This window comes from Solanum lycopersicum, chromosome 9 (assembly GCF_036512215.1).
Source record: "Solanum lycopersicum chromosome 9, SLM_r2.1".
Lineage (NCBI taxonomy): Eukaryota > Viridiplantae > Streptophyta > Magnoliopsida > Solanales > Solanaceae > Solanum > Solanum lycopersicum.
This window is the reverse complement of record NC_090808.1, coordinates 66,754,188-66,782,029: the sequence shown is the minus strand read 5'-3', so window position 1 is coordinate 66,782,029 and position 27,842 is coordinate 66,754,188. Positions and strand designations below refer to the sequence as shown.

General features: G+C 31.1%; 3 protein-coding genes and 1 pseudogene across 4 annotated transcripts; 2 read left to right on the top strand and 2 right to left on the bottom strand.

The window, feature by feature from the left end:
• Positions 1–8,130: 8,130 nt before the first annotated feature.
• On the top strand, positions 8,131–9,571 carry LOC138338121 (beta-D-glucosyl crocetin beta-1,6-glucosyltransferase-like; annotated as a pseudogene).
• A 335-nt stretch (positions 9,572–9,906) lies between these two features.
• On the bottom strand, positions 9,907–14,664 carry LOC138338122 (cellulose synthase-like protein G1). The gene is made up of 6 exons (XM_069288782.1): positions 14,582–14,664; positions 13,762–13,869; positions 12,063–13,226; positions 11,783–11,952; positions 11,002–11,352; positions 9,907–10,519 (listed from the first exon to the last, which is right to left on the bottom strand). The coding sequence occupies exons 3-6, from the start codon at positions 12,214–12,216 to the stop codon at positions 10,052–10,054; spliced, it is 1,143 nt and encodes a 380-aa protein (XP_069144883.1). The 5' UTR covers positions 12,217–13,226; positions 13,762–13,869; positions 14,582–14,664; the 3' UTR covers positions 9,907–10,051.
• Positions 14,665–15,498: 834 nt separating this feature from the next.
• On the top strand, positions 15,499–16,545 carry NSGT1 (glycosyltransferase). Its single transcript, NM_001329460.1, is given in 1 exon segment — positions 15,499–16,545. A coding segment is annotated over 1 exon segment (1,047 nt).
• Positions 16,546–21,456: 4,911 nt separating this feature from the next.
• ACO3 (1-aminocyclopropane-1-carboxylate oxidase homolog) lies at positions 21,457–23,692 on the bottom strand. 2 transcript variants are annotated; one of them, NM_001309213.1, is made up of 3 exons: positions 22,749–23,692; positions 22,004–22,325; positions 21,457–21,927 (listed from the first exon to the last, which is right to left on the bottom strand). In NM_001309213.1, the coding sequence occupies exons 1-3, from the start codon at positions 23,264–23,266 to the stop codon at positions 21,676–21,678; spliced, it is 1,092 nt and encodes a 363-aa protein (NP_001296142.1). In that variant the 5' UTR covers positions 23,267–23,692; the 3' UTR covers positions 21,457–21,675. The 2 variants fall into 2 exon arrangements, with proteins under 2 accessions (NP_001296142.1, NP_001296151.1); NM_001309222.1 differs by having other exon boundaries at positions 21,461–21,956; positions 22,749–23,461.
• Between the last annotated feature and the right edge of the window lie 4,150 nt (positions 23,693–27,842).

The following is a 27,842-nucleotide window of genomic DNA, read 5'->3' as shown; positions in this document are numbered from 1 at the left end:
AATATAAAAATATTTGAGTCAGTCCTAAAAAATTATTTAGTATTCATACATGAATCAAACTAATTAGTTAAGTGTCAACAATTGGACAAGTGGCATGGAGGTTGTAAAAGAATGACATAAGCCAACTGCTATTTTTATCCAAAAAAAAGAAGACAACTTGACAACTACATTTCTTTTATTTTTATAAATTTACTAATATCTTCTATGCAAAATTATTCGGTGCCTTTCTAAACTTTAAGGTTTTTATTTGATGTACACCTAAATTATATTTTATTTTAATCACTTCACTGAACTTGTTTATTCCTTCATCATATACACCTACTCCTATTATGACTACAAGTTGGCAAAAGTAATGATATGAATTTCTACTTAAATAAATAATAGTCACCTAGATAAATTAATTTAACAAAAGATAAATATCAAACCTTCTCACCTAAAATTTTGAGCAAAACTTCTCACTAAAACTTGTGGACTAAACCCGAAAATCTTCAGAAAATTAATATTTAGTACTGGAAAAGTCAGATTAAATGTCTGCACAAGACTTTCTATTGTTGGGAATAAAACAAATTAATATTGGATTAAAATAGTTGAAATATTTAGGTAAAATGCTACATGTCATTTATTCATTGGATATTATTTCTTAAAATTTAAAATTCATTATTTAAAAGTTATTTTTGAATAAGGGCCGATTTCGTGAAATTCCTTCTAGATATGGGTCTTTCTAGACGTAAAGTTGATCTATTAAATTTTAAATTTATCTTAAATTCTTACAAAGTAAGTATTAATCTTTGTTTCCTTTACTATTCATTTACATTTTGTCCTATATTTCGTTTAAAATATGTCATATATTAAAAAAAATTAAAAATTTTACTTTCTTTTTTTACATTATAGCTATATGACGTGACAAAAAATCAACTTTCACATGCGCCTAGTAGACTTCAAGTTAAAAGGGGATAATGGATACTTTGCCTATCTTTTACCATATATTTTAAAATCCTTAATTATTAAGTTTTCCAATATCTCTCACCATTCATTTTCTCCTATCATATATTTTAGGAGTCCTTAATAATTAAGTTTACTAATAAACTTTATTATATATTATAGGACTCCTCAATTATTAGTTCTCTTTATGTCTCTCATCGTACATTTTCCTCTTGTCTTATTTGTTAGGACACTTGAAATTTTCAAAATATATTTTGCTTTTAATATATGAAGTTGTGTTTGATTGTAGTTTTTGTAAATATATTTAATTTTTTGAATTTTTATTTTCTAAAAGAAACATAAAATTTAAAAGATTTAAAAGTATCATTAAACTATTAGAAATAATATATCTATGTTGTTAAAAATGATGGTTCTTAATTAACTGTTTTATTATAAAATATCAGATAATTCGTTTTATTTACGCAAAAGTTAAGTGAAGTAACGAAATTATAAATCCCATAGAATATTGTGTATATACTTGGCACATGATGATTGTAACATCCTTAATTATTATTAATTCATCGAACCTATTATTTCTTCATTGTCTATGTACATTTATCCTTAATAATTCCACTTCAGGATTTATTAGTTCTTTGGTTATTGGTTTAAGTTTATTTTACAACCAAGTGAATTGAATTTGTCCTCCATTAATATTTATTGGATTAAAAAATAAATAAATTTGCTCTTATTTGTAGAAAGATTTAGACTTTTAAAATATTACGTTTTCTGACTCTTTTCTTATCAAAATTGGACTCTCTCACTTCCACAAAACTTAATTACGTGAACAATATCATTAGGGATGTCAAAAATGAATTCAAACAAAGATAACCCGCCTAGAATTTTAAGGGTTTGGGCTCAGAATAATTTGAATTACGTTCAATCTCAACCAATTAAAGCTTAGCCCATTTGAAAAGAATTCTAAATTGAGCCTAATACAATCTCCAATTTCAACCCGTTTTAAAACTTTTTATTAAGATATTTTCTTGTATTGAATGCATGAATTATTATCTATTTAATATCTTTTATGATTTATCTATCCATTTGTTACTTTTTTAACAAAAAAATTTTGAGCGAAAAATTCAAATTGTGATTATAAAAGTTAAATATCAATAGTTAAATTATTGAAATTAATCGGGTCAAATTGGGCGTATCAAGACCCAACCCCTTTTTTTAGCCCATTTGAGCCCAATCCATTTGAGCCCGAAGTAAACTTGGGCGGGTCAAGACCCAACCCGATTTCTATTCAACCCATTTTAATATTTCCAATTTTAAACTCAACCTGCCCATTTGACACCCTTAAATAACAATAGTATAGTGATACATGTTTGACCTGGTGATACACACCTGCTGTCTCTCCGTCCGGGATCCATGGGGGACATATATGTCCATGCATCCATCGTTGTGTTTGATACAATCCTCGATAATAGTAATCATCGTGCATAATACGTCCCTCCATATATAGTATCCATAGCAGCGTGCGATACATTCCTCAAAATATAGTATCCATTGCGGCACTCGATACGTCCCTCGAAATGGTACATCCTCTTTAATTTTTTATTCTTTCTCAATGCACATAACACTTGTCACAGAATAATGCAAATGCCATGTTTATGCAAATAATAAGGAGATGACCATTTTCATAACAAGGCACAATACACAACAATAAAACCATGATACAACATCAACAAATAAGTAATAAACTTTCAAATCATTCTCAAACACCACACACCAACAATTTATCACATTAATTTCTTTGTATTATCCCTTTGTATCATTAGAATTAATCAATATGGACAAATCAATCATTCACCAATTTCCATAACTCTCAAACATATACCACAAGGAAATACACAAATTTCATACACTTAATAAGAATTTAGAAATTCACTTGCCTCAAATTGTCGAACAATCACTCCGGGACATGAATCTTGCCCTTTTGTTGGGCTCCCAGATAAATGCAATCAAAATTGGACTCTCTCACTTCCACAAAACTTAATTACGTGAACAATATCACTAGGGATGTCAAAAATGAATCCAAACAAAGGTAACCCGCCTAGAATTTTAAGGGTTTGGGCTCAAAATAATTTGAATTGGGTTCAATCTCAACCAATTAAAGCTTAGCCCATTTGAAAAGAATTCTAAATTGAGTCTAATACAATCTCCAATTTCAACTCGTTTTAAAACTTTTTATTAAGATATTTTCTTGTATTGAATACATGAATTATTATCTATTTAACATCTTTTATGATTTATCTATCCATTTGTTACTTTTTTAACAAAAAAATTTTGAGCGGAAAATTCAAATTGTGATTATAAAAGTTAAATATCAATAGTTAAATTATTGAAATTAATCGGGTCAAATTGGGCGTGTCAAGACCCAACCCTTTTTTTTAGCCCATTTGAGCCCAATCCATTTGAGCCCGAAGTAAACTTGGGCGGGTCAAGACCCAACCCGATTTCTATTCAACCCATTTTAATATTTCCAATTTTAAATTCAACCCGCCCATTTTGACACCCTTAAATATCACCACGTGACATTTACTACTTCTATTAGACTATAGGAATATGTCATATCATCACTTCACTATTTTTCAAGTAATTTGAACTTAAAATAAATTAGGTCGAAATTATGCGGACAAGTGTTAAATATTATGTTATTTAATTAGCTAACATGGCCATTGTTTGAATTAATTATCACTATCAACCTCTTTTTAGCTATAATTAAATGGCATTACTCTCTCTTTCTTTCTCTCGCTTCTCTCCTTTGTTATACATATACAAATATAAATTTATACATATACAAATATATGACAAATATAGAAATACTATTCCCCTCTCTCCCACACTCTTCGAATCTTGCTCGCTTCTCTCCTCCCTCTTCAAAACTGGCTCTGTCACGACCCAAAAATGGACGTGATGACATTCATCTTATCCCACCTAGACAACTCAACCTAAAACTCAACCATTACAATAAATGAGGAAATTTTATAATAAAATTTAAAAATACCCCCAAAATCTGGTTGTCACATGTAAAATCTAAAGAAAATATAAGTCTCATATGACATTGTTTCTAGAGTAGAACAAGATCATAAACAAGAGTAAGAAGGTCTGCTGAAATGACAAACAACTACCTTACAAATCTCCAAGAAGGCTCGGAAATGAAGAGAATATAAGGTATCACGAAGATTCGGGCTCATTATCAACAAAATATTGTAAAAGCATGGGGTGAGCACCAAGTCACACTATACTCAACAAGCAAACCTCTAAATACAAGTTAAGGGAACAGAATTTGGGTACTCCTACCACTCCAATCAAACCTCCACAACTACAACTTGCATACAACCAACCCAACCTAAGAGTTCACGGTTTACACAACACACAACTCAACAAATACACTCTAAAAATTGTATATCCTCAACAACAAGCTTCTTGTTCATCAATCACAACTTCCATAAAAAGGCACTCACAAAATCAACGACACAAGATCAAGTTCATTAATGATAAAAGTGTGCAATGCGATGAAATACAATGTCAAATATAATGATGCATGTTTGACCTGGGGATACACACCCGTTGTCTCTCCGTCCGGGATCCATGGGGGACATATATGTCCATGCATCCATCGTTGTGTGTGATACTATCCTCGATAATAGTAATCATCGCGCACAATACGTCCCTCCATATATAGTATCCATAGCGTGCGATACATCCCTCAAAATATAGTATCCATTGCAGCACCCGATACGTCCCTCGAAATGGTACATCCTCTTTAATTTTTTATTCTTTCTCAATGCACATAACACTTGTCACAGAATAATGCAAATGTCATGTTTATGCAAATAATAAGGAGATGACCATTTTCATAACAAGGCACAATACACAACAATAAAACCATGATACAACATCAACAAATAAGTAATAAACTTTCAAATCATTCTCAAACACCACACACCAACAAATTATCACATTACTTTCTTTGTATTATCCCTTTGTATCATTAGAATTAATCAATATGGACAAATCAATCATTCACCAATTTCCATAACTCTCAAACATATACCACAAGGAAATACAAGAATTTCATACACTTAATAAGAATTTAGAAATTCACTTGCCTCAAATTGTCGAACAATCACTCCGGGACATGAATCTTGCCCTTTTGTTGGGCTCCCAGATAAATGCAATCTATTCAAGTACATAATCACAATAAGATTTCAGAACTAGTAGCACTCATATGTCTAGCTTAGATACAAAATTCACACATACCTATAATCAAGTTCCTAAATCTTGATATCAATAATACGTCAACTCTTTCAATTTTCTTCAAAATGCAAGTCTAAAATTAAGTTTAAATTTCCCAATATATCATCAATACTTTAATTATTTATCTTAATATTTCTAACATAAATCATAATTATAAGAAGAATAAGCCAACTTACGAACCATTCATATACTACCAAAATTTCATAAATAAATCCCTTCTATCAAATCCTAATTCTGAAACCTCACACACTCATTCATTACCTACTAACTACCTACTAACTGACCATTACAACAATCATATATTACATAATATTATTTTTTTAAAAATTAATCTTAATTCAATCTAAATTTATAATTTTAATACGATAATTTTCATCCTATCAGAACCTTACTTGCTAATACATCTCTGCTAATAATGTACATTACTAATTGGTTGCCATCATTACTAATAGGGGCGGACCCAGTAAGCAAGACGCGGGTGCTTGAGCATCTATTGATTTTTGAAATTTTTTGTATATATATATATATATATATAGAAAATATGATATATATGTTATTATAATTTAAATGAGCACTCATAGAACAAAAGTAGTTTTGGGTGAGCTGGTTTAAACCTTTGCAATAAGAGGCATGTGAAGCCACTGGCAAGGGTTTAAATCCTGCAAGCACCCACAACCGTAACATAAATAAAAAGAAATTCCAATAAAAAAAATTACCTGAACGAATTACGCTGGCCGTCGTAACTCTACCTGTAGGTAAGTTCTTATTTTTCCTTTCCTTTTTTTTCTAAATTAAATTTATGTACTAAAAGTGATAAATCCTCAATTTATTTTAATAAATAATGGGTCACAAGATATGGGGTTTTATGTACTTATTCCATTAGTCACAAACTAAATTAATTATTTAAAATAAATATATCTGTCAATTAAATAATTGAGGCCAACGAATAGCTCTAAACCTCTCGAACCAACTTTACCGACTGGTCAAAATTAATTCAGGTAAGGATAAAAATGGTAATTTAATAAAATTTTCAAAAATGACCTTCCGGGTCATTACAGGCTCGCCAGATCTACAAATGCATTCCAGTTACATATATATAATTATCTAAAAGATATACATATAGAATTCGACATATATACAAATATAATTCGCCCCTCTCCATTTTATGCCCGCTCTCGCTAGCCTCTCTCCTCCCTCTCCCATCTCGTCCACCTCTCTCCTCCCTCTAACATGTGGCTACAAATTGTAATTAACAAACTATAACAATGGAGCCTAATTAAGTCATTTTTCGTGCATGTTTGCAAAAGTTTCCCTTTTAAAATTGTTTTTTTTTTCATGAATATAATAATTTTGTAATTTATGAAAAACTATTTAAACTTGTTCAATTCTTATACAATCTTATCAAATGAGTAAATTATTATTAAATTTTGAACGAGCAAGGTATTAGAATATCCGAAACATCGGATTAATAATTATATATTTTTCAAGTTTATTATGTCGGGGATCTATTAAAAAAATTCTACTTTAAAAAGGTAAGATAAAATTGGTACACATCATGTTTTTCAGACTTCACTTATCAATTTTATGAAGTATGATAATTACTACAATTCAAACAAACCATCTTGCTCATATTTGACTCCATCATTCAAATAGATAGTCATTCAAACAGATATCAACAACAACTCAATGCTCTGATACCATTTGTTGGCAAAGGCAAGCACAAAATAAATATGTGCACGACAAAGGCGACAGCGGAAGAAACGCAAGTCAAAACTTTTCCTTCTATTTGAACCAAGAGAAAATAATGCAAGAATAAAACAGTTTGGGCAGCAAACTAATCAAACAAGCAAGAAAAATAAATCAACACAAGAGACGCCAAATTTAACGTGGAAAACCTCTTCGGTGTGAAGAGTAAAAACCACAAGACCAAAGCTCCACTACAATAAACAAGAGTTACAAAAGTTTCCTCCAAAATGATCACCAACAAAGTGCCAAACAGTGAGCAATACAACTACAAGATAGCACCAAAAAACTAGAGAAATAAGATGAGCTAAAATACCCAAACCGCAAGCTACTGTTCACGAGCTAAAATCTGGATCTACAGGACCCCAAGTCACTCTCTCTTAGTTCCCAATCAAAGATTAAACTAAAAAAAAACACGCTATCCAAAATCAGCTCAATCTGACAAGAAACGAAGCGAGAATCACGATTTAAAAATGATTGATATGACTTGTGCAAAAATCTGCACTTTCTCACTTTTCTCTCTATATGACTTCTCTTAGACTCTTGTGATTCTCTTCAAAATAAGACCTAGGCAAAAATGAACTTGTCAAATTTGGGCTAATTTTATCTACAAAGAAAAGGACGAAAGACCCAAAACTTTGGACATTTATTCATCCACATAGAAAGGGAAAAAGGCCCAAACCCAACACTTTCCTACATTTGAAACAGGACATACTTTTTAAACAACAAAGTAATAACAGAGCAAAATAGAGTAATAACAAGGCATGAATTGTCTGAGCTACTAAGATTCGCCGGATACTCTAAAATTTACATTAAGCGTAAATAAATCATATGTCACTATACGTTTAATTTGATTCGAAAAATTGTTGTATTCATTGCAAAATTTTGTCCAAGACAGATTTAACTTTTCTGTTTTGTGGTTAAAATTACAAGTATCCAAGAGTCTTAAGTTAGTAGCTCCTTGACCTTAATTGGCTCCGTCTTTGTAATACAAGTATAATGATTTGGTTCGAAATAGGCAGGTAAATGTAGCCATAAGTTTAAATGACAGTCGACTAGTAAAGATCATCAAAAACTAAATGAAAAGTCCATATTGCTAACTTTTTCTATCCTATAAAACTATAATATATACTTTATAAAATTTTGCATAATTATTCCACTCATGGAGAGAATTAAGGAAAATAGTCCTAGTATTCTATTATTTCCATGGTTAGGTTTTGGCCATGTAAATCCTTTTTTGGCACTAGCCAAGAAATTATCAAAAATGAATTTTCACATATATTTTCTCTCAACACCAATTATTCTCAAATCTATCAAGGAAACCCTAGATAAAAACTCAACTAATTATAATCAATCCATACAACTTGTTGAATTTCACTTGCCTTATTTGCATGAGTTACCACCTCATTACCATACAACTAAAGACCTCCCTCCCCATCTCAACTCCACTCTTATTCAAGCCTTTCAAATGGCTTCTTCCAAATTTCCAAGCATAATTGAAACCCTAAAACCTAACTTGATTATATATGATGGGTTCCAACCATGGGTAGCAACTATGGCTTCATCATACAGTATTCATGCTATTATGTTTTATGTTTCTTCAACTTCTGGTCTTGCCTACATTTACCACCAATTTCTTCATGGGAGTTCAAGCCTTACATCTTTTCCATTTTCTTCCATATACCTTCATGACCATGAGATCAAGAAATTAGGCATACAACCAATAAAACCACGCGATGAGAAAGCTTTTGCATACATAATCCTTGAGTCTTTTGAACAATCTCACAACATTGTTTTGTTGAACACTTGTAGGGAGACTGAGGGGAAGTATATAGATTATGTTTCTACAATAGGAAAGAAAGAGTTGATACCAATTGGACCATTAATTCGCGAGGCGATGATAGATGAGGAGGAGGATTGGGGGACAATTCAATCTTGGCTAGACAAGAAGGATCAATTATCATGTGTTTATGTATCATTTGGAAGTGAAAGCTTCTTGTCAAAGCAAGAAATTGAAGAGATAGCAAAAGGGCTTGAGCTAAGCAAAGTTAATTTTATTTGGACAATCAAATTTCCTAAAGGGGTGAACAAAACAATTGAAGAAATGGTTCCACAAGGTTTTCTTGAAAGTACAAAGTCTAATTTTGAACCATTCAAGTATTGGAGGTTTTGTAACTCATTGTGGATGGAATTCGATGTTAGAAAGCATGAGTTTTGGCATACCATTAATAGCCATGCCTATGAATCATGATCAACCATTGAATTCAAGATTAGTGGAGGAACTTGGCATAGGGGTGGAGATTTTGAGAGGTGAAAATGGAGAAATAATGAAAGAAGAGGTGGCAAAAGGAATAAAGAAAGTGGTAGAGGATAACACTAGGAAACAAGTTAATTTGAAGGCAATGGAATTGAGTGAAAAGATAAAATTCAAAGGGGAGAAAGCTATTGATGAAGGAGTTAAAAAAGGGTTGAAGCTTTTGTGTTGATAAGTTGAAGCTTATGTATGGTTTCGTTGTATTGAATTATCTCGTACTGTATTATTTTGATGAATACAATATTTGAATAAATTTACATAATTATCACATCTCCATAATAAACGTGTCACATGATTATTGCAATATGATTTATCTATTATCTCCCAAAGAGAAAGATACTAGTGGGCTAAGACAAGACATATCGATCAATAGATCCCATTAACTTTAACTTACATATATAAGTAGTGTAAAATAAAATAAAATTACACAACCAGATCACCACAGGTAATCTTTTCAATAGTAGATTTTGTAATTTTTAAAAATTAAACCATCCATCCAAGTAGACTATTTTCTCTCTTAATTTTTGGAGATTAAAAAAAAAGAGATATCTTTTTACATAACGAAAGATTGATATCTTTCAAAATTCTTTAAAAAAAAAAAAAAATATGTGCTTTAGTTCCCGTTTTTCTTGATTATGAATCAAGATGAAAGGTGAATTAATAATGCAACAAACTGAAAGCAAAAACATTTATATTGATGTCACAACATTATTTATACATGATATACACAAATTTCAAGAAAACATTTTTTTACTTTTGTTTCTTTGATACTACTAAACCCTCTAATATAGGATAACTAAGAACTAAAACATAAAAAGAAAGGAAACCTTGTCCAAACATCTCCTCAAAGTTCCTCTCTAAGACCAATCTTTTCATTCCAAATATGAAACATATCACATTAAACACCACTAAAAATGTCAAAGGAACCATAAATAACTTAGCACCTTGGAAATCAAATTTACCCTTTTCATGTTTCCTTAATTTCTCTTCATCTATAGCTTTGTTTGTTAACCTGAAATTTGCCTTTGCAACACCTAACCACTTCATTAAAACATCTAAGCATCCAAATAAGCAAGCTGTGACTGTTTTTATTATCCAAATTCTTTGTTCATTCCACCATGTTCTTAAGTTGCCACCACTAGACATGACTTCATATAAATGTTGAGATAGAGATGATAAGAATATGGTTGTGAATAAAGCAAACCATGGGCTTGTCACCTGTAAATAATAAATAAAGACAATTGAATAAGTTATGTACATGAATTTTTCAAAAAAAAAATCATTATTTTGTGTCTCACACACGACTGACACTAACTCTTATTTAATTTACAATTAGTATACCAACAAGGATGTAGTGGTATAGATAAAATTCATTTTAATTAAAGGTCTTGAATTCGAGTCTTAAGAAATTTATAGTAGGGGATGCTTCCTCTTTAGTGGGCCGTATGTAACATAAACTAACTTAAGCCGCACCGTTAAGTTTCGGATACCAGATGGTTAAACAAAAAAATAAACTAGTAATTTCATTAATCACCACTATAGTTTGAGGAAATTCGTCCCATCAAGCCTTTTGAAGATTGACCTTTCTTTCTTTAGTAATCAATCACTCATATGTCCATTTCGACTTGCAAAATCGGAATTTTTAATAATATTATACTTTGAAAGATACTTATGTGTGAGTGATAAAATTAAGTTTTTACCTTGGGAAACAGTGGAGTGCCACTCAAGAAGCACAAAGGTGGAACAATGCCATAGAGGAAGCAAGGAATGGAGAGGAAATGTGAGAACATGAAGTATCCATAACACATGTTTTGGACTAAAGGCATTTTTGACATGAGCCCATAAGTAAATGGGCTGTATTTTGAAAGTCCAACTTGTACTAGCCCAGAAGCCCACTTCATGAGTTGGACCAAAGCATCTTTCATATCAATGGTGCTACAACCAAGAAAACATGGCCTCTTTGGGTAAAGATATACTGATTTCCACCCCTTAGAATGCAAGAGATAGCCTGTGTATGAGCTCTCTAGTAAACTATTGTATGAGTACCCTATCTGAAAACAACAGTTTAAGCTTTTAGACGAAATAATCACATAATTTAACACAAGTGTCAAAATAAGGTCATAAATATATCACACATCTAATTTATCTCTTTTGACCCACTCAATTTAGTCATACCAAAAATTGGGCTAAGCAATTATTATTATTATTTGATACCTGTTATAAACGATCATAAAAAAGGAATTTTGTTAGTTTTATTTGATATAATTAAACATAAAAAGAGTCATCAGGTTCGATTATGATTTATTATGTATTCCATCTTGACTCAGCTCATTTTAATCTTGAATGAGTTAATTCGGCTTATTTTAATCTTGAATGAGTTAATGACTTAACTCATTTTAGCCGTTTTAATTCAGTTCAACCCGCTTATTTAACGTGCCTAAAAATATATATGGACTAGTATAGTAATAGGATGATACTTACTTCTTTACCCCATCTTGTATTTTCTTCAAAAGTGCAAGAAGCAAGAGCTTTAGCTTCATCAATCATCTCATCACATAGAACATTTTCCCTTCCATTTCTTTGATGATTCAAAGAGTTAATGAACTTTCTAGAAGCACCAAACTTTTCTTCTGCCTCTTGAAGTGACTCCTCTATAAACCAAATATACATATTTTTAATTAATAAATATATAAAATGTTCATAGAATTATATGCTTAAACAAAATAAACTACACAATTATGTGTAAATTAATAAGATAAACCTGATTGATACAATTGAGATTCCCACTTGTATTCTAATTGAGCTTTTTGAAAAAGTGTAGTCATATTATCTTGGTTAATTGGAGTACTATATAATGCTTCTTTCTTCAAATAATAGCCTGTGCCTGCACAAACAGTCCCTCCTACTCCATCCATCCCTTGATACTTATTCTATAATTAAAAGAAAAAAAAAAAGAGAGAGAGAAATGAGATTTTAAGGAGTATGTACTGATGATTTCAAAAATATTTATACAATCAGATCATCTATTACACGGATAAGCAAACATATACTACTTAATGAGTTAACATAGCTATAGTTTGACTTAATTACGTCTCACAACTTAAATTTAGTTGTAATTACGTCGCCTCTCTTCTCTCTTCCTCTCTCGTCTCTCTCCTCTTTTATATACATATACATAAACAGTTAGTCTCTCTCGCTCGCCTCTCTCCTCCCTCTTCAATATCACTTGCCAGATTTACAAATACGTATGTATACCATTTACATATATACAATTATATGATAGATATACATATACAATTCAACTCTCTCCACTCTCTCCCTCTCTCCTTCCTCTCCCAATCTCGCTCACCCCCATCTCCAATCTCGCTCTCCAGATATACAAATACATATGTATATCAGGTTTGGCCCGACCCGACCGTGTAGACGCCCGAAAATTGTACATATGTAATGAAGTGGAAAAAATAGAAATATATAGAATACAATTATTGCAACATATATTAAGACACCGCAACAAAAGCAATTTTTAACGGCATTAAATATTGACACTAATAAAGAGTGCTAAAGTCTTTATCGGCATTAGTTAAGTGTCATTAGAACCAATGTTGCTAAAGGCTAGGGACATATACAAAGAATGACAATTGGCGCTAAAAATACATATTAAATGCCGCTAATGATCATTTTTGTTTGTTGTAGTGAGAGGACGTGTAGGTACCTGATATGCTGATCTTGATTGAGCATCATAGATGTCATTTTTACTAACATTATAAAATGTTTGAGGGAATTGTACATAGGAAAGAGTAGTAGAAATATTATGATCAAGATGAAAACACATTGCTTGCTTGGCTGAAGAAGGGTCATTGCAATACATGTCACAATCCAAAACAAGCATATATGGTGCATTGCTCATTACCCCTGAAACCCTAAGCTGCATGTCATGACCACAAAATAATAATAACCATAAGTGATTGTTCAAAAAATTGATCGATTTCTAGTAGTGATTGTTCGTGATTTTTAAATATAGGAAAGTAGCTAGGTTAGTAACTACTTTATGTGTTATCCCGAACGTATATACTGACTAAAATAATTTAAATTCATGTTATGTATGTCTCGTTTTAACAGGAAAGGTGCCCCGACCAAGGCTGATTCAAAATCAAAACCTTTGATTAAAAGATCTCTGTCATTACATTGTTAGTATGTTTTGCAGCTTATCAAACTTTATATATCTGATTGACTTTCTTAGATGATCTGATAATATAAAAAATATATTTCATTTTAATTTCCTAGACTTTTTTTTTTATATAACTATTTGTGATTAATCTTGATACTAGAAAACTAGTGTTAAAGTTGATGAAATGTAAACTCAACCAATTATGCTATTAAAAGTTTTCTTCCAAATTTCAATTTTAATAATCGAATATTATGTGAACGTGAGATACTTCGTGCAGAATAATATTACTTACGAGAGCATTTAAGGCTCCAGCCTTGAAACGATGAGGGCTCGATGGTCTCCTCTCACGTGACATATAAACTAATTGTGGCAATTTGCTTTCCTTATTATCATGTATCACCTGCACCTCATAAATATTTGATTATTATTCTTAATCTCACCTTAATTACATTTTGTAACCCTAAAATTTTCTCATTTGTGCTAACAAATCAAAAAATTTAAATGGAAAAAAAAAATTCTATAAGTTTCAATCTTCGTCTTATTAATATGATGAAAATGAATATCTTAAAATATTGGTTAAAGTCTATACAGTTTGACTCTCGTATTACGTCTAAAAAATTACTCTATGTGTCCACTATTAATTGTCATATTTTTCATTTTTAGAGTCAAATTATACAAACTTTAACTAACATTTAAGATATATTTTTTCATCATATTGATATGTAAAAAAATTGCAACTATAGTACTTTTCGTATAGTTTTTGAATTCTAAATTTTTTGTTTAAAATTGAATAAATATAATCTAATTTAACTTTGAAAATAAGTCAAATTGACCTACGAAAAGCACAACATGACAAATAAAACTGAACAGAGGAAGTACTATTTGTTATTTAAATTTTATACTAAAAATATGTAGTGACTATTTCCGCATATATTTTAATTGAATCAATAAAAAAAAATATTATATCTAGCGGCTATTTATAGTCTTTTAAGAATTTATTTATCCCCATGCATTTTTTTCTAGTGAATTGAGATTTTAAAAAATCGTATTTTTTAAAATTTCTATTTTTAATAGTATCGATAAACGAGATAAATAAAAGTGAACGGAGAAACCTCAATATATGGAGGTCGATCCATTCTGACGGACCCTTCAACGCTACTGGCTTTCTCTATATTTTTCTTGAATACTTCGTATGCCGCCTGCACAATTAAATTAGTAATATTTCACTTTCTTATATATGAATAATAATAATAAAGTCCATATTACCCTTTATAAAATAATAATAATAAAAATGTTCAACCTTGGACAAAGTTATTGTTGAAATCACAATTATAAATATAAATTATTTAACTATATTGATTTTTGGGTCGATAATGTTAAAGAATAATAAAAGTTTTGATGGTTAGTGAGAGCTCGACTTCTTACGAGGCTTGCGTAATTCTTCTCTCTACAACCGATTTTTAAGAGCGTGAGTTAGATTCAAAATATTGATTTAACATGATATTAGATCTTTTTAATGATAGTTTAACTATTTAATAGTATGAAAATAGGGAAAAGGGTTCGAAATATTACCTAACTTTGACCGAAATTGCTGTAACAATCTCAAATTCTGATCATGACTTATTATCCGTCTGCACTATTTAATAGTGTATTTTAAAGGAATATATATGCTCACATGGACACTTTACTATTTATAATGATGTAATATCTATGATGTCCACGTGTTCACATATATACCTTTAAAATACACTATTAAATAATACATGAAGTAACAAATTCTTTCCAAAGTTCAGATTTGTTATAACAATTTCAATTAAATTAAAGTTTTGAATATATTTCAAAAAAAAGTTGCAAAAAATATAATAGGGATCTATGTCAAACCCTATGTCACCACAAGGTGGATCAAAAAAAATAGTAAGAATAAAGTAATTATTGATAATGTCATTAAATTTGAAAGAGAAAGAAAAAGGTTTATAATTTTGGAGGTAGTTGTTAAAGATGGTACCTAAACCTTATTCAAGCCTTTCAAATGGCTTCTTCCAAATTTCCAAGCATAATTGAAACCCTAAAACCTAACTTGATTATATATGATGGGTTCCAACCATGGGTAGCAACTATGGCTTCATCATACAGTATTCATGCTATTATGTTTTATGTTTCTTCAACTTCTGGTCTTGCCTACATTTACCACCAATTTCTTCATGGGAGTTCAAGCCTTACATCTTTTCCATTTTCTTCCATATACCTTCATGACCATGAGATCAAGAAATTAGGCATACAACCAATAAAACCACGCGATGAGAAAGCTTTTGCATACATAATCCTTGAGTCTTTTGAACAATCTCACAACATTGTTTTGTTGAACACTTGTAGGGAGACTGAGGGGAAGTATATAGATTATGTTTCTACAATAGGAAAGAAAGAGTTGATACCAATTGGACCATTAATTCGCGAGGCGATGATAGATGAGGAGGAGGATTGGGGGACAATTCAATCTTGGCTAGACAAGAAGGATCAATTATCATGTGTTTATGTATCATTTGGAAGTGAAAGCTTCTTGTCAAAGCAAGAAATTGAAGAGATAGCAAAAGGGCTTGAGCTAAGCAAAGTTAATTTTATTTGGACAATCAAATTTCCTAAAGGGGTGAACAAAACAATTGAAGAAATGGTTCCACAAGGTTTTCTTGAAAGTACAAAGGGAAAAGGGATGGTTATTGAAGGATGGGCACCACAAAGTCTAATTTTGAACCATTCAAGCATTGGAGGTTTTATAACTCATTGTGGATGGAACTCGATTTTAGAAAGCATGAGTTTTGGCATACCAATAATAGCCATGCCTATGAATCATGATCATCCATTGAATTCAAGATTAGTGGAGGAACTTGGCATAGGGGTGGAGATTTTGAGAGGTGAAAATGGGAAAATAATGAAAGAAGAGGTGGCAAAAGGAATAAGGAAAGTGATAGAGGAGAAGCCTAGGAAACAAATTCATTTGAAGGCAATGCAATTGAGTGAGAAGATAAAATTGAAAGCTATTGATGAAGGGGTTAAAAAGTTGTTGAAGCTATTATATTGATTTATAAGAGAATGATGATGATGAATTGGATTGAATTTGGATACCATAAGTAATTAGATACCAATAAAGATTGAAATAAGAGAATTTAGCATACAAATTGTATTGAATGTTGTAATCTAGAGATAGGTTTCTTAAGATCATATTGTGTTAGGTTTCTTAAGATCATATTGTGTTATTGCATTGTGTAAATGAGAGGATTATACCTCTCAATCGAAATACTGAAAAATATATACATAGCTTAAATTATTTTGGATGTAAACTAGACATTTCAAAGCTAAAATTTACCAACGCATGAGTGTAATGAGATGAATGAAATTATATTCCTCACACCTTTTTCAAAGATCTCGAGTCTGACTCCTGAAAATAGAGAAACATTGACATTTTCCCTTTTACGATCCCTACTTAACACAAATATATATTAGTTGGAATAATGAACATTGGCCACATGATGATTAATTATACATATATATTGTTCGAATTTATGTAATTTTGATAATTAACAAAGAAAAATGAAACATGTCAGTCAAAACGGTCAAAGATACGTTGTCTCAATTAGTAGAAGTAGAATTATAGTCTTTAAGTTGTGGGCAACTCAAAGACTTGGAAACACATACCTCGAAAGGTTTGTGTGCTGCTGAAAAATTAGAATTTATAATTTCTTAAATTATAAAGGTTTATAATCTTTTGTCGCAAAGTTCATTGAATTTAGTAAATTTGAGAATAAATCTTGTAGAGGTACATTTCATGATTTTTATTACATCTTTTTGAGTTGACTATTTTCACATAAAAATAATATGTTCTTAATTAACTGTTTTATTAAAACATGTCAGATAATCCGTTTCATTTATACAAAAAGTTAAATCAAATAACGAAATTATAGATCCCATAAAATATTGTGTATATACTTGCCGCATGATGATTGTGGCATGCTTAATTATTATTAATCCATCGAACCCATTATTTCTTCATTTCGTTACTTGATTTAACTTTTGCGTTATTAGTTCATCGGTTATTCGTTTAAGTTTATTTTACAACTAAGTGAAATGAATTCAACTACAATTTTTACCATTAATATTTATTGGATAAAAAAAATTGCTCTTACTTTTTTAAAAAAAGATTTAGACTTTTAAAATATTACGTTTTCTGACTTTTCTTATCAAAATGGGACTCTCTTACTTCCACAAAGCTTAATTACGTGAACAATATCACCACGAGTCATATTATCACCCTGTGACATTTACTACTTCTATCAAATTATATAGGAATATGTCACATCATCACTTCAATAATTTTCAAGTAATTTGAACTAAAAAAAAAATAAGTGCAATTATGCGGATAAGTAAACTTATGCTATTTAATTGGATAACATGGCTATTGTTTGAATTAATTATCACTATCAACCTCATTTTAACTATAATTACATGGGCATTTCTCCTCTCTTCTTCTCTATCACCTCTCTCCTTTCATATACATATACAAATACAAATTATACATATACAATTATTTGACAAATATAGAAATACAATCCGCCTCTCTCTGAATCTTGCTCGCTTCTCTCCTCCCTCTTCAAATCTAGCTCGCTAGATCAGCAAATGCATATCTATTCCAGTTACATATATACCATTATCTAAAAGATATACATATAGAATTTGACATATATACAAATACAATTCGCCCCTTTCCATTTTATGCCCGCTCTCGCTAGCCTCTCCCCTCCCTCTAACATGTAGCTACGAATCCTAATTAATATACTATAAATATGGAGCCTAATTAAGTTGTTTTTAGTGTATGTTTGGGAAATTTCCCCTTCTAAAGTTTTGTTTCATGAACATAATAATTTCACAATTTATGAAAAACTATTAAAACTTGTTCAATTCTTATACAATCTTATCAAATGAGTAAATTATTATTAAATTTTGAACGATCAAGGTATTAGAATATCCTAAACGTCATATTAATAATCATATATTTTTTAAGTTTATTATGTCGAGGATCTATTAAAAATAATCTTTCTACTTTAAGAAGGTAAGATAAAATTGATACACATCATCTTTTCCAGACTTCACTTATCAATTTTATGAGGTATATATATTATTATACTGTGTGTTCTTTGCATGTTCCTTTTATAAATAAACGACATGTTATGACAAAAGAGTTATAGTAGTTACTAAGACTCTAGTGTATCATCACCTACCCAAAAAATAATGTTTATCTTGAAACTCTGAAAAATGGGCATAACACATAAATATGTCCTTTAACTTAGATTTGATTGACATCGATTAGTGTCCAATATTGAGTGTGAACAAGTAATCACACATATCCTACTTGATTGTCACGCTCCGAGCCTACACCCTGCGCATTGCTGATTCTCGAAGGTCATTGTTGGCCTCGAGCGGACCGTTAGTCTGACTTACTTACACAATGAAAGACATAAACACAAGAGAAGATAATAACTTAGCCAAACAGTAACTCAAGTCTTAAACGTATACAACTGAAATGAATAAGACAAAAGAACTAATGGTATCTGTCTATGAAGCCTCTAAAACAAAGAGAGATGTTGGGACAGGACCCACAATAATCCTAACAACTGAAAACTATAAAATAAGAGATAAAATATGTCCTCCGGAATGTAAGGAGGCTCACCAACTGACTCTGAGTTACTCAATGGATCAACGGTGTGCCGGATGCCGATCCTAGTTACATGCGTCTGGATCATAAGATGAGGTAGACCAACTGGAATTAGCACATTGAATGTACGAGTATGCGAGTTGGATTGTTAAACACAACTTGAGCTTGAAAAGGATATGAAGGAAACACTTACCTCGGCTCTTATCAACTCAGGAATAACTTAACTCAATATGAAGAAATAAGACATATGCAATATACATATAGCTTATAAACAGTTGAATCAACTTAGTTCATTAAAGAAAATGCGATAACAAACTCAACTTTACTTATATAACGAAGTAACATAGTTTCTGTGGGAGATTCTCTAACTGACAACCATCATTATAAGTCTAGTGGTAATACGTCGTCTTGCCCACGCTGCCAGAACTGTCCTATATTTTACTGTTGAGTAGAATTACTTAATTTAGTGGATCCACTAGCTTAACTTAAGTGATAATAAAAAAAGTATGATTCTTTAATATTCATGATGGCTACATGGTTTATGGAGACTTGAGTTATTATGAACTCGCATTCTAATATCGGTGCTCAATACTACTCCAAAAAATATACTTAGCTCATGTATTATTAAAACAACTTCTTTATTAATGTTGAGATAATTACTCAACACTTAGCTTAAAACTCTCTTTGAATCAATGTCCTTTTCTTGCTCAAAAATCTTTTGGAAATAGTTTCCTCTTATTTTAAATGTGAAAACATTAATAAATTCTTTGGGAATACTTAGTTCTCTATAGCTTTTTGAGAATGAACTCAACTTTTTACTTTTTACTTAACTTGAAACTTTAGTCTTAAAAACAAGGTTAAAACATTGCTAAAGACTCTTGAAAACTTTTAAGAACTTTTCTTTGACTTGCTTCTTAACTTTTAGACTTGACTCTTAACTTCTTTGACTTTTATCTTAACTTTTCTTGAATTGGATTATAGATTCAAGGTTCGTGATCTCATGTTTGTGGATAATTTCATGATGTATAGATGTACCTTAGAGTGTTGGAATCAACTAAGAAACATAGGTACATCACTAAGGAACTAGTACGGAAAGAAGGGGAAAAAATCAGGAGAACTGACGTCGTTGGAGCGCTGAGAGGTGTGGAGCACCATCCTGAAACATCATAGAGTTGGGTGGGGAGCTCTAGCTGGCGCCACATCCCAGAGGTCAAACTTCATTGAGCCTCTTTTGGGGCTCTGAGAGGCGCGATGTGCTAGGGCCCTCCCCAGGCGTCTCCGACTTTTGTCCTTTGTTTTTCATCTCCAAACCCTCTAAACTTCTATGGTTCTTTCCCCAAACACTTAGATCATTATTACTATCAATTTACAATATATTCAACCCGAAATTACACCAGAAAACATGATTCAAACCATCAAGAAACTTCAACAACACAACCATCAAGAACTCAATGAAACTTTCAACAATGTTCTTTAAGAACTCAATATCTTAACATTCAAAACTCAAATTCGCCTAATTGAAACATGGTTGGTGCGTGGTTGAACTAACCCAATGCCATGTGATCTCACATACCTTTTTAGGAATCACTCCCGACAAATTTCACAGGAAAAGATTAAATGTTCTCTGAATTTTCTTGATTTCTCCTCTTTTCTTTTCTTTCCTCTCTTCACCAAGCCCTAGCATGAATTCTAAATCTTTCTAAACTGAAAGAAGTCTTCTTTAGCCCCAATTATTCCCTAAATTAGATAAGGAAAAAACAAATTTTCCCTTCCCAAATTTTGATTGGACTTCCTTGATAAAACACCCAAACTTCCAAAAGACATAACTCGTTAATACGAATTCGGAATTATGCAAACTTGACAGTGTTCGAAAGATCATTTCAAGAGATTTTCAATCATATATGGAACTACACCTACTCATCATGAGCTAGGAGTTATGGTCGTTTTAAGTTGACCAAAAACTCACTTTTAACATAAAATTTTCCAAATTTCCTTATACTTCCCAAAAGTAATTATTTTTGGATTTTAAACTTTTTTCTATTTCTTTCTAGTTGCGAGTGTTACAACATAATATGCATCCCGCATAACATAACACAAATCATTTCGAGAATCGAGTTTATTTCACGAGAACTGTAATATAGGACGAGTATGTCTACTCATTCAATTTTATACAATAGTTTAAGCGTCTACTTAAAATAAAAGAAGATAAATATCAGCGGAAATTGAGTTGAAGGCACATTTATGTGACATAGAGAAATACTAATATGACTTATTAATCCTTCATTTTCCCACAATGCTAAACATCCTTATATTATGGTGTTTATATTTATGTAATATTATTTAATGTTTTAAACAACAATATATAGCAAGCACATACTTTATAAATTATATTACATTGCTTAGAAACGTGAAAGTATTTAACTCAAACATTTGCTTCAAATTCAAAGGTACAATCTGCAGAAGTATAAATAGTAATAATAGATAACATTATTATTCTTATTCTTAGATCTTGTAACGGGACAATGCAGAAGTTCCATCTAGGCCTCTGTTATGGAGGTAACTAGTGTGGTCTTTCACTGTGGTTGCGCGATATTTTGGAGGATTATCTTCTGATAACAATTCAGTTATCGGTCCATAAAGCTTGGAAGATTGATATGGACTTTCACCGAAGAAGCACGTGATTGACATTCTTGATCCAACATTGTTTGAGATTGCTCTGTGCTCGACACTTAAGTACTTGTCATTTGACAAGAGCTGCAAAAAATAATTAAAAAAAAGATTTTCTAAATGTGTTGCGCGATAAACTTTGTATATAATATCGACTACTAACCTGCAGAAAATCTCCAATATTCACCACTAGAGAACCGGGTGTAGGAGGAACATCAACCCAATGATTCTGGTGAAGAACTTGGAGCCCTCCCATATCATCTTGTAGAAGGATCGTTACAAAACCAATATCGGTATGTTGAATGGTGCCCATGGTGAGTTCTGGCTGAGGACATGGTGGGTAGTAGTTGCAAGAACAGAAAAGATGAAAACAATCCATATAATCTTTGAGATAACTACGATCGAGACCGAGACCTTCAGACAATAATTCAAGTAAAGTGAATCCCAGTTTCTTCACATCCTTGGAGAAGTCTATTAATGACTCCCTGCATTGAAACATGACATATTTTTATATAAAATCAGACGTCTTTAGATAGTCAATCAACTAAGCAATGGCGGATCTAAGAATTTGCTGTATTTAGATACTCAATCAACTGAGCAGCGACAGATCTAGGAATTTTTGCTGTCTTTAGATAGTCAATCAACTGAGCAGTGGCGGATCTAGAAATTTAAACTGAAAATATAAAAAATATGTGTTAACAGAGTATTCATCCAGGAGCCATTGGGCCAACTAAATCGTTTATTCATTGGGTGCTCTATGTTAATTTTATACAAATACATATTAATTTCTACGTAGATATATATATATTCCGTAACGAAATTAATGGGTGCTCGAGCACCCGGCGGAGGGTCCGCCTCTGCCACTGAGCTACTAAAGAATCTCCAGACTAAGAAATGAAAATACTTACCCGCATGGAGTTGGAAATTCTTGTAGACTGGGAGGATTCGGAGCCATGTAACAGAAAATCGTGTCTCTCCAACTTGCAGCTGGAACAGAAGATTTATACAAATCAAGATTGCTAGTATAAACCACTTTTTTCGCAGTATCTCGAGTGTAATACTGTTTCTTAACCTCGTTATCTTGCTCAAAGAACTGTCGTGTTCCTTGCAACGTTCTGTCCAAGACGGATGTTGGAATCCCATGATTAACCACTTGGAAAAAACCCCATTTCTCCGATGCATCTCGAACTTTGTCCACTATCTCCTTATGCTTAATCGGATCCTCATCGATACCTTGAAGGTCTATCACTGGAAAAACGAAATGTGTTTCACATTTTTTAGCCCTGTCTTTTGGCGGTAGAACGAATATTTGAGGTACTTTAGTAATTCCAGAATCAACAAGTCCTTTAACACCGGCCTTAGTATCATCAAACGCTTTTAATTCACTCATTTTGTCATAACTCTCCTCAACTCTAGGGCTTTCCATCTTCTTTTGCACTGTGAATGATTAGAATAATTTCTAAAAATCTCAATATGAGGATGCCATATTTATAATAGAATAAAATAAAATGTGAACAAAGAAAGAGATAAAGTAGTTCACTTTTTGAAATCTAAGAGAGAAATGGGAACAAGAAAGAGACAAAAGTAGTTTCAAACAAACTTCTCTTCTAAGTTTAGTCCCTTTTTAAAATATGAAACCCAATACGTCTGATTAAGAATAGAAAAATATCAAATTTTCAATATAATTTATACTAATCGTTTTGAATTTTTCATACTGATATAGTGTACGTTTCATCATAACAACCAAAACGTTGTTGTTTCACAACAATAATATAGTAGTAGTTAATTTATTATTTAGTAATAAGTGGTCCTAAAAATTAGATAAATATTACTATGATAATATAAAAATATTTGAGTCAGTCCTAAAAAATTATTTAGTATTCATACATGAATCAAACTAATTAGTTAAGTGTCAACAATTGGACAAGTGGCATGGAGGTTGTAAAAGAATGACATAAGCCAACTGCTATTTTTATCCAAAAAAAAGAAGACAACTTGACAACTACATTTCTTTTATTTTTATAAATTTACTAATATCTTCTATGCAAAATTATTCGGTGCCTTTCTAAACTTTAAGGTTTTTATTTGATGTACACCTAAATTATATTTTATTTTAATCACTTCACTGAACTTGTTTATTCCTTCATCATATACACCTACTCCTATTATGACTACAAGTTGGCAAAAGTAATGATATGAATTTCTACTTAAATAAATAATAGTCACCTAGATAAATTAATTTAACAAAAGATAAATATCAAACCTTCTCACCTAAAATTTTGAGCAAAACTTCTCACTAAAACTTGTGGACTAAACCCGAAAATCTTCAGAAAATTAATATTTAGTACTGGAAAAGTCAGATTAAATGTCTGCACAAGACTTTCTATTGTTGGGAATAAAACAAATTAATATTGGATTAAAATAGTTGAAATATTTAGGTAAAATGCTACATGTCATTTATTCATTGGATATTATTTCTTAAAATTTAAAATTCATTATTTAAAAGTTATTTTTGAATAAGGGCCGATTTCGTGAAATTCCTTCTAGATATGGGTCTTTCTAGACGTAAAGTTGATCTATTAAATTTTAAATTTATCTTAAATTCTTACAAAGTAAGTATTAATCTTTGTTTCCTTTACTATTCATTTACATTTTGTCCTATATTTCGTTTAAAATATGTCATATATTAAAAAAAATTAAAAATTTTACTTTCTTTTTTTACATTATAGCTATATGACGTGACAAAAAATCAACTTTCACATGCGCCTAGTAGACTTCAAGTTAAAAGGGGATAATGGATACTTTGCCTATCTTTTACCATATATTTTAAAATCCTTAATTATTAAGTTTTCCAATATCTCTCACCATTCATTTTCTCCTATCATATATTTTAGGAGTCCTTAATAATTAAGTTTACTAATAAACTTTATTATATATTATAGGACTCCTCAATTATTAGTTCTCTTTATGTCTCTCATCGTACATTTTCCTCTTGTCTTATTTGTTAGGACACTTGAAATTTTCAAAATATATTTTGCTTTTAATATATGAAGTTGTGTTTGATTGTAGTTTTTGTAAATATATTTAATTTTTTGAATTTTTATTTTCTAAAAGAAACATAAAATTTAAAAGATTTAAAAGTATCATTAAACTATTAGAAATAATATATCTATGTTGTTAAAAATGATGGTTCTTAATTAACTGTTTTATTATAAAATATCAGATAATTCGTTTTATTTACGCAAAAGTTAAGTGAAGTAACGAAATTATAAATCCCATAGAATATTGTGTATATACTTGGCACATGATGATTGTAACATCCTTAATTATTATTAATTCATCGAACCTATTATTTCTTCATTGTCTATGTACATTTATCCTTAATAATTCCACTTCAGGATTTATTAGTTCTTTGGTTATTGGTTTAAGTTTATTTTACAACCAAGTGAATTGAATTTGTCCTCCATTAATATTTATTGGATTAAAAAATAAATAAATTTGCTCTTATTTGTAGAAAGATTTAGACTTTTAAAATATTACGTTTTCTGACTCTTTTCTTATCAAAATTGGACTCTCTCACTTCCACAAAACTTAATTACGTGAACAATATCATTAGGGATGTCAAAAATGAATTCAAACAAAGATAACCCGCCTAGAATTTTAAGGGTTTGGGCTCAGAATAATTTGAATTACGTTCAATCTCAACCAATTAAAGCTTAGCCCATTTGAAAAGAATTCTAAATTGAGCCTAATACAATCTCCAATTTCAACCCGTTTTAAAACTTTTTATTAAGATATTTTCTTGTATTGAATGCATGAATTATTATCTATTTAATATCTTTTATGATTTATCTATCCATTTGTTACTTTTTTAACAAAAAAATTTTGAGCGAAAAATTCAAATTGTGATTATAAAAGTTAAATATCAATAGTTAAATTATTGAAATTAATCGGGTCAAATTGGGCGTATCAAGACCCAACCCCTTTTTTTAGCCCATTTGAGCCCAATCCATTTGAGCCCGAAGTAAACTTGGGCGGGTCAAGACCCAACCCGATTTCTATTCAACCCATTTTAATATTTCCAATTTTAAACTCAACCTGCCCATTTGACACCCTTAAATAACAATAGTATAGTGATACATGTTTGACCTGGTGATACACACCTGCTGTCTCTCCGTCCGGGATCCATGGGGGACATATATGTCCATGCATCCATCGTTGTGTTTGATACAATCCTCGATAATAGTAATCATCGTGCATAATACGTCCCTCCATATATAGTATCCATAGCAGCGTGCGATACATTCCTCAAAATATAGTATCCATTGCGGCACTCGATACGTCCCTCGAAATGGTACATCCTCTTTAATTTTTTATTCTTTCTCAATGCACATAACACTTGTCACAGAATAATGCAAATGCCATGTTTATGCAAATAATAAGGAGATGACCATTTTCATAACAAGGCACAATACACAACAATAAAACCATGATACAACATCAACAAATAAGTAATAAACTTTCAAATCATTCTCAAACACCACACACCAACAATTTATCACATTAATTTCTTTGTATTATCCCTTTGTATCATTAGAATTAATCAATATGGACAAATCAATCATTCACCAATTTCCATAACTCTCAAACATATACCACAAGGAAATACACAAATTTCATACACTTAATAAGAATTTAGAAATTCACTTGCCTCAAATTGTCGAACAATCACTCCGGGACATGAATCTTGCCCTTTTGTTGGGCTCCCAGATAAATGCAATCAAAATTGGACTCTCTCACTTCCACAAAACTTAATTACGTGAACAATATCACTAGGGATGTCAAAAATGAATCCAAACAAAGGTAACCCGCCTAGAATTTTAAGGGTTTGGGCTCAAAATAATTTGAATTGGGTTCAATCTCAACCAATTAAAGCTTAGCCCATTTGAAAAGAATTCTAAATTGAGTCTAATACAATCTCCAATTTCAACTCGTTTTAAAACTTTTTATTAAGATATTTTCTTGTATTGAATACATGAATTATTATCTATTTAACATCTTTTATGATTTATCTATCCATTTGTTACTTTTTTAACAAAAAAATTTTGAGCGGAAAATTCAAATTGTGATTATAAAAGTTAAATATCAATAGTTAAATTATTGAAATTAATCGGGTCAAATTGGGCGTGTCAAGACCCAACCCTTTTTTTTAGCCCATTTGAGCCCAATCCATTTGAGCCCGAAGTAAACTTGGGCGGGTCAAGACCCAACCCGATTTCTATTCAACCCATTTTAATATTTCCAATTTTAAATTCAACCCGCCCATTTTGACACCCTTAAATATCACCACGTGACATTTACTACTTCTATTAGACTATAGGAATATGTCATATCATCACTTCACTATTTTTCAAGTAATTTGAACTTAAAATAAATTAGGTCGAAATTATGCGGACAAGTGTTAAATATTATGTTATTTAATTAGCTAACATGGCCATTGTTTGAATTAATTATCACTATCAACCTCTTTTTAGCTATAATTAAATGGCATTACTCTCTCTTTCTTTCTCTCGCTTCTCTCCTTTGTTATACATATACAAATATAAATTTATACATATACAAATATATGACAAATATAGAAATACTATTCCCCTCTCTCCCACACTCTTCGAATCTTGCTCGCTTCTCTCCTCCCTCTTCAAAACTGGCTCTGTCACGACCCAAAAATGGACGTGATGACATTCATCTTATCCCACCTAGACAACTCAACCTAAAACTCAACCATTACAATAAATGAGGAAATTTTATAATAAAATTTAAAAATACCCCCAAAATCTGGTTGTCACATGTAAAATCTAAAGAAAATATAAGTCTCATATGACATTGTTTCTAGAGTAGAACAAGATCATAAACAAGAGTAAGAAGGTCTGCTGAAATGACAAACAACTACCTTACAAATCTCCAAGAAGGCTCGGAAATGAAGAGAATATAAGGTATCACGA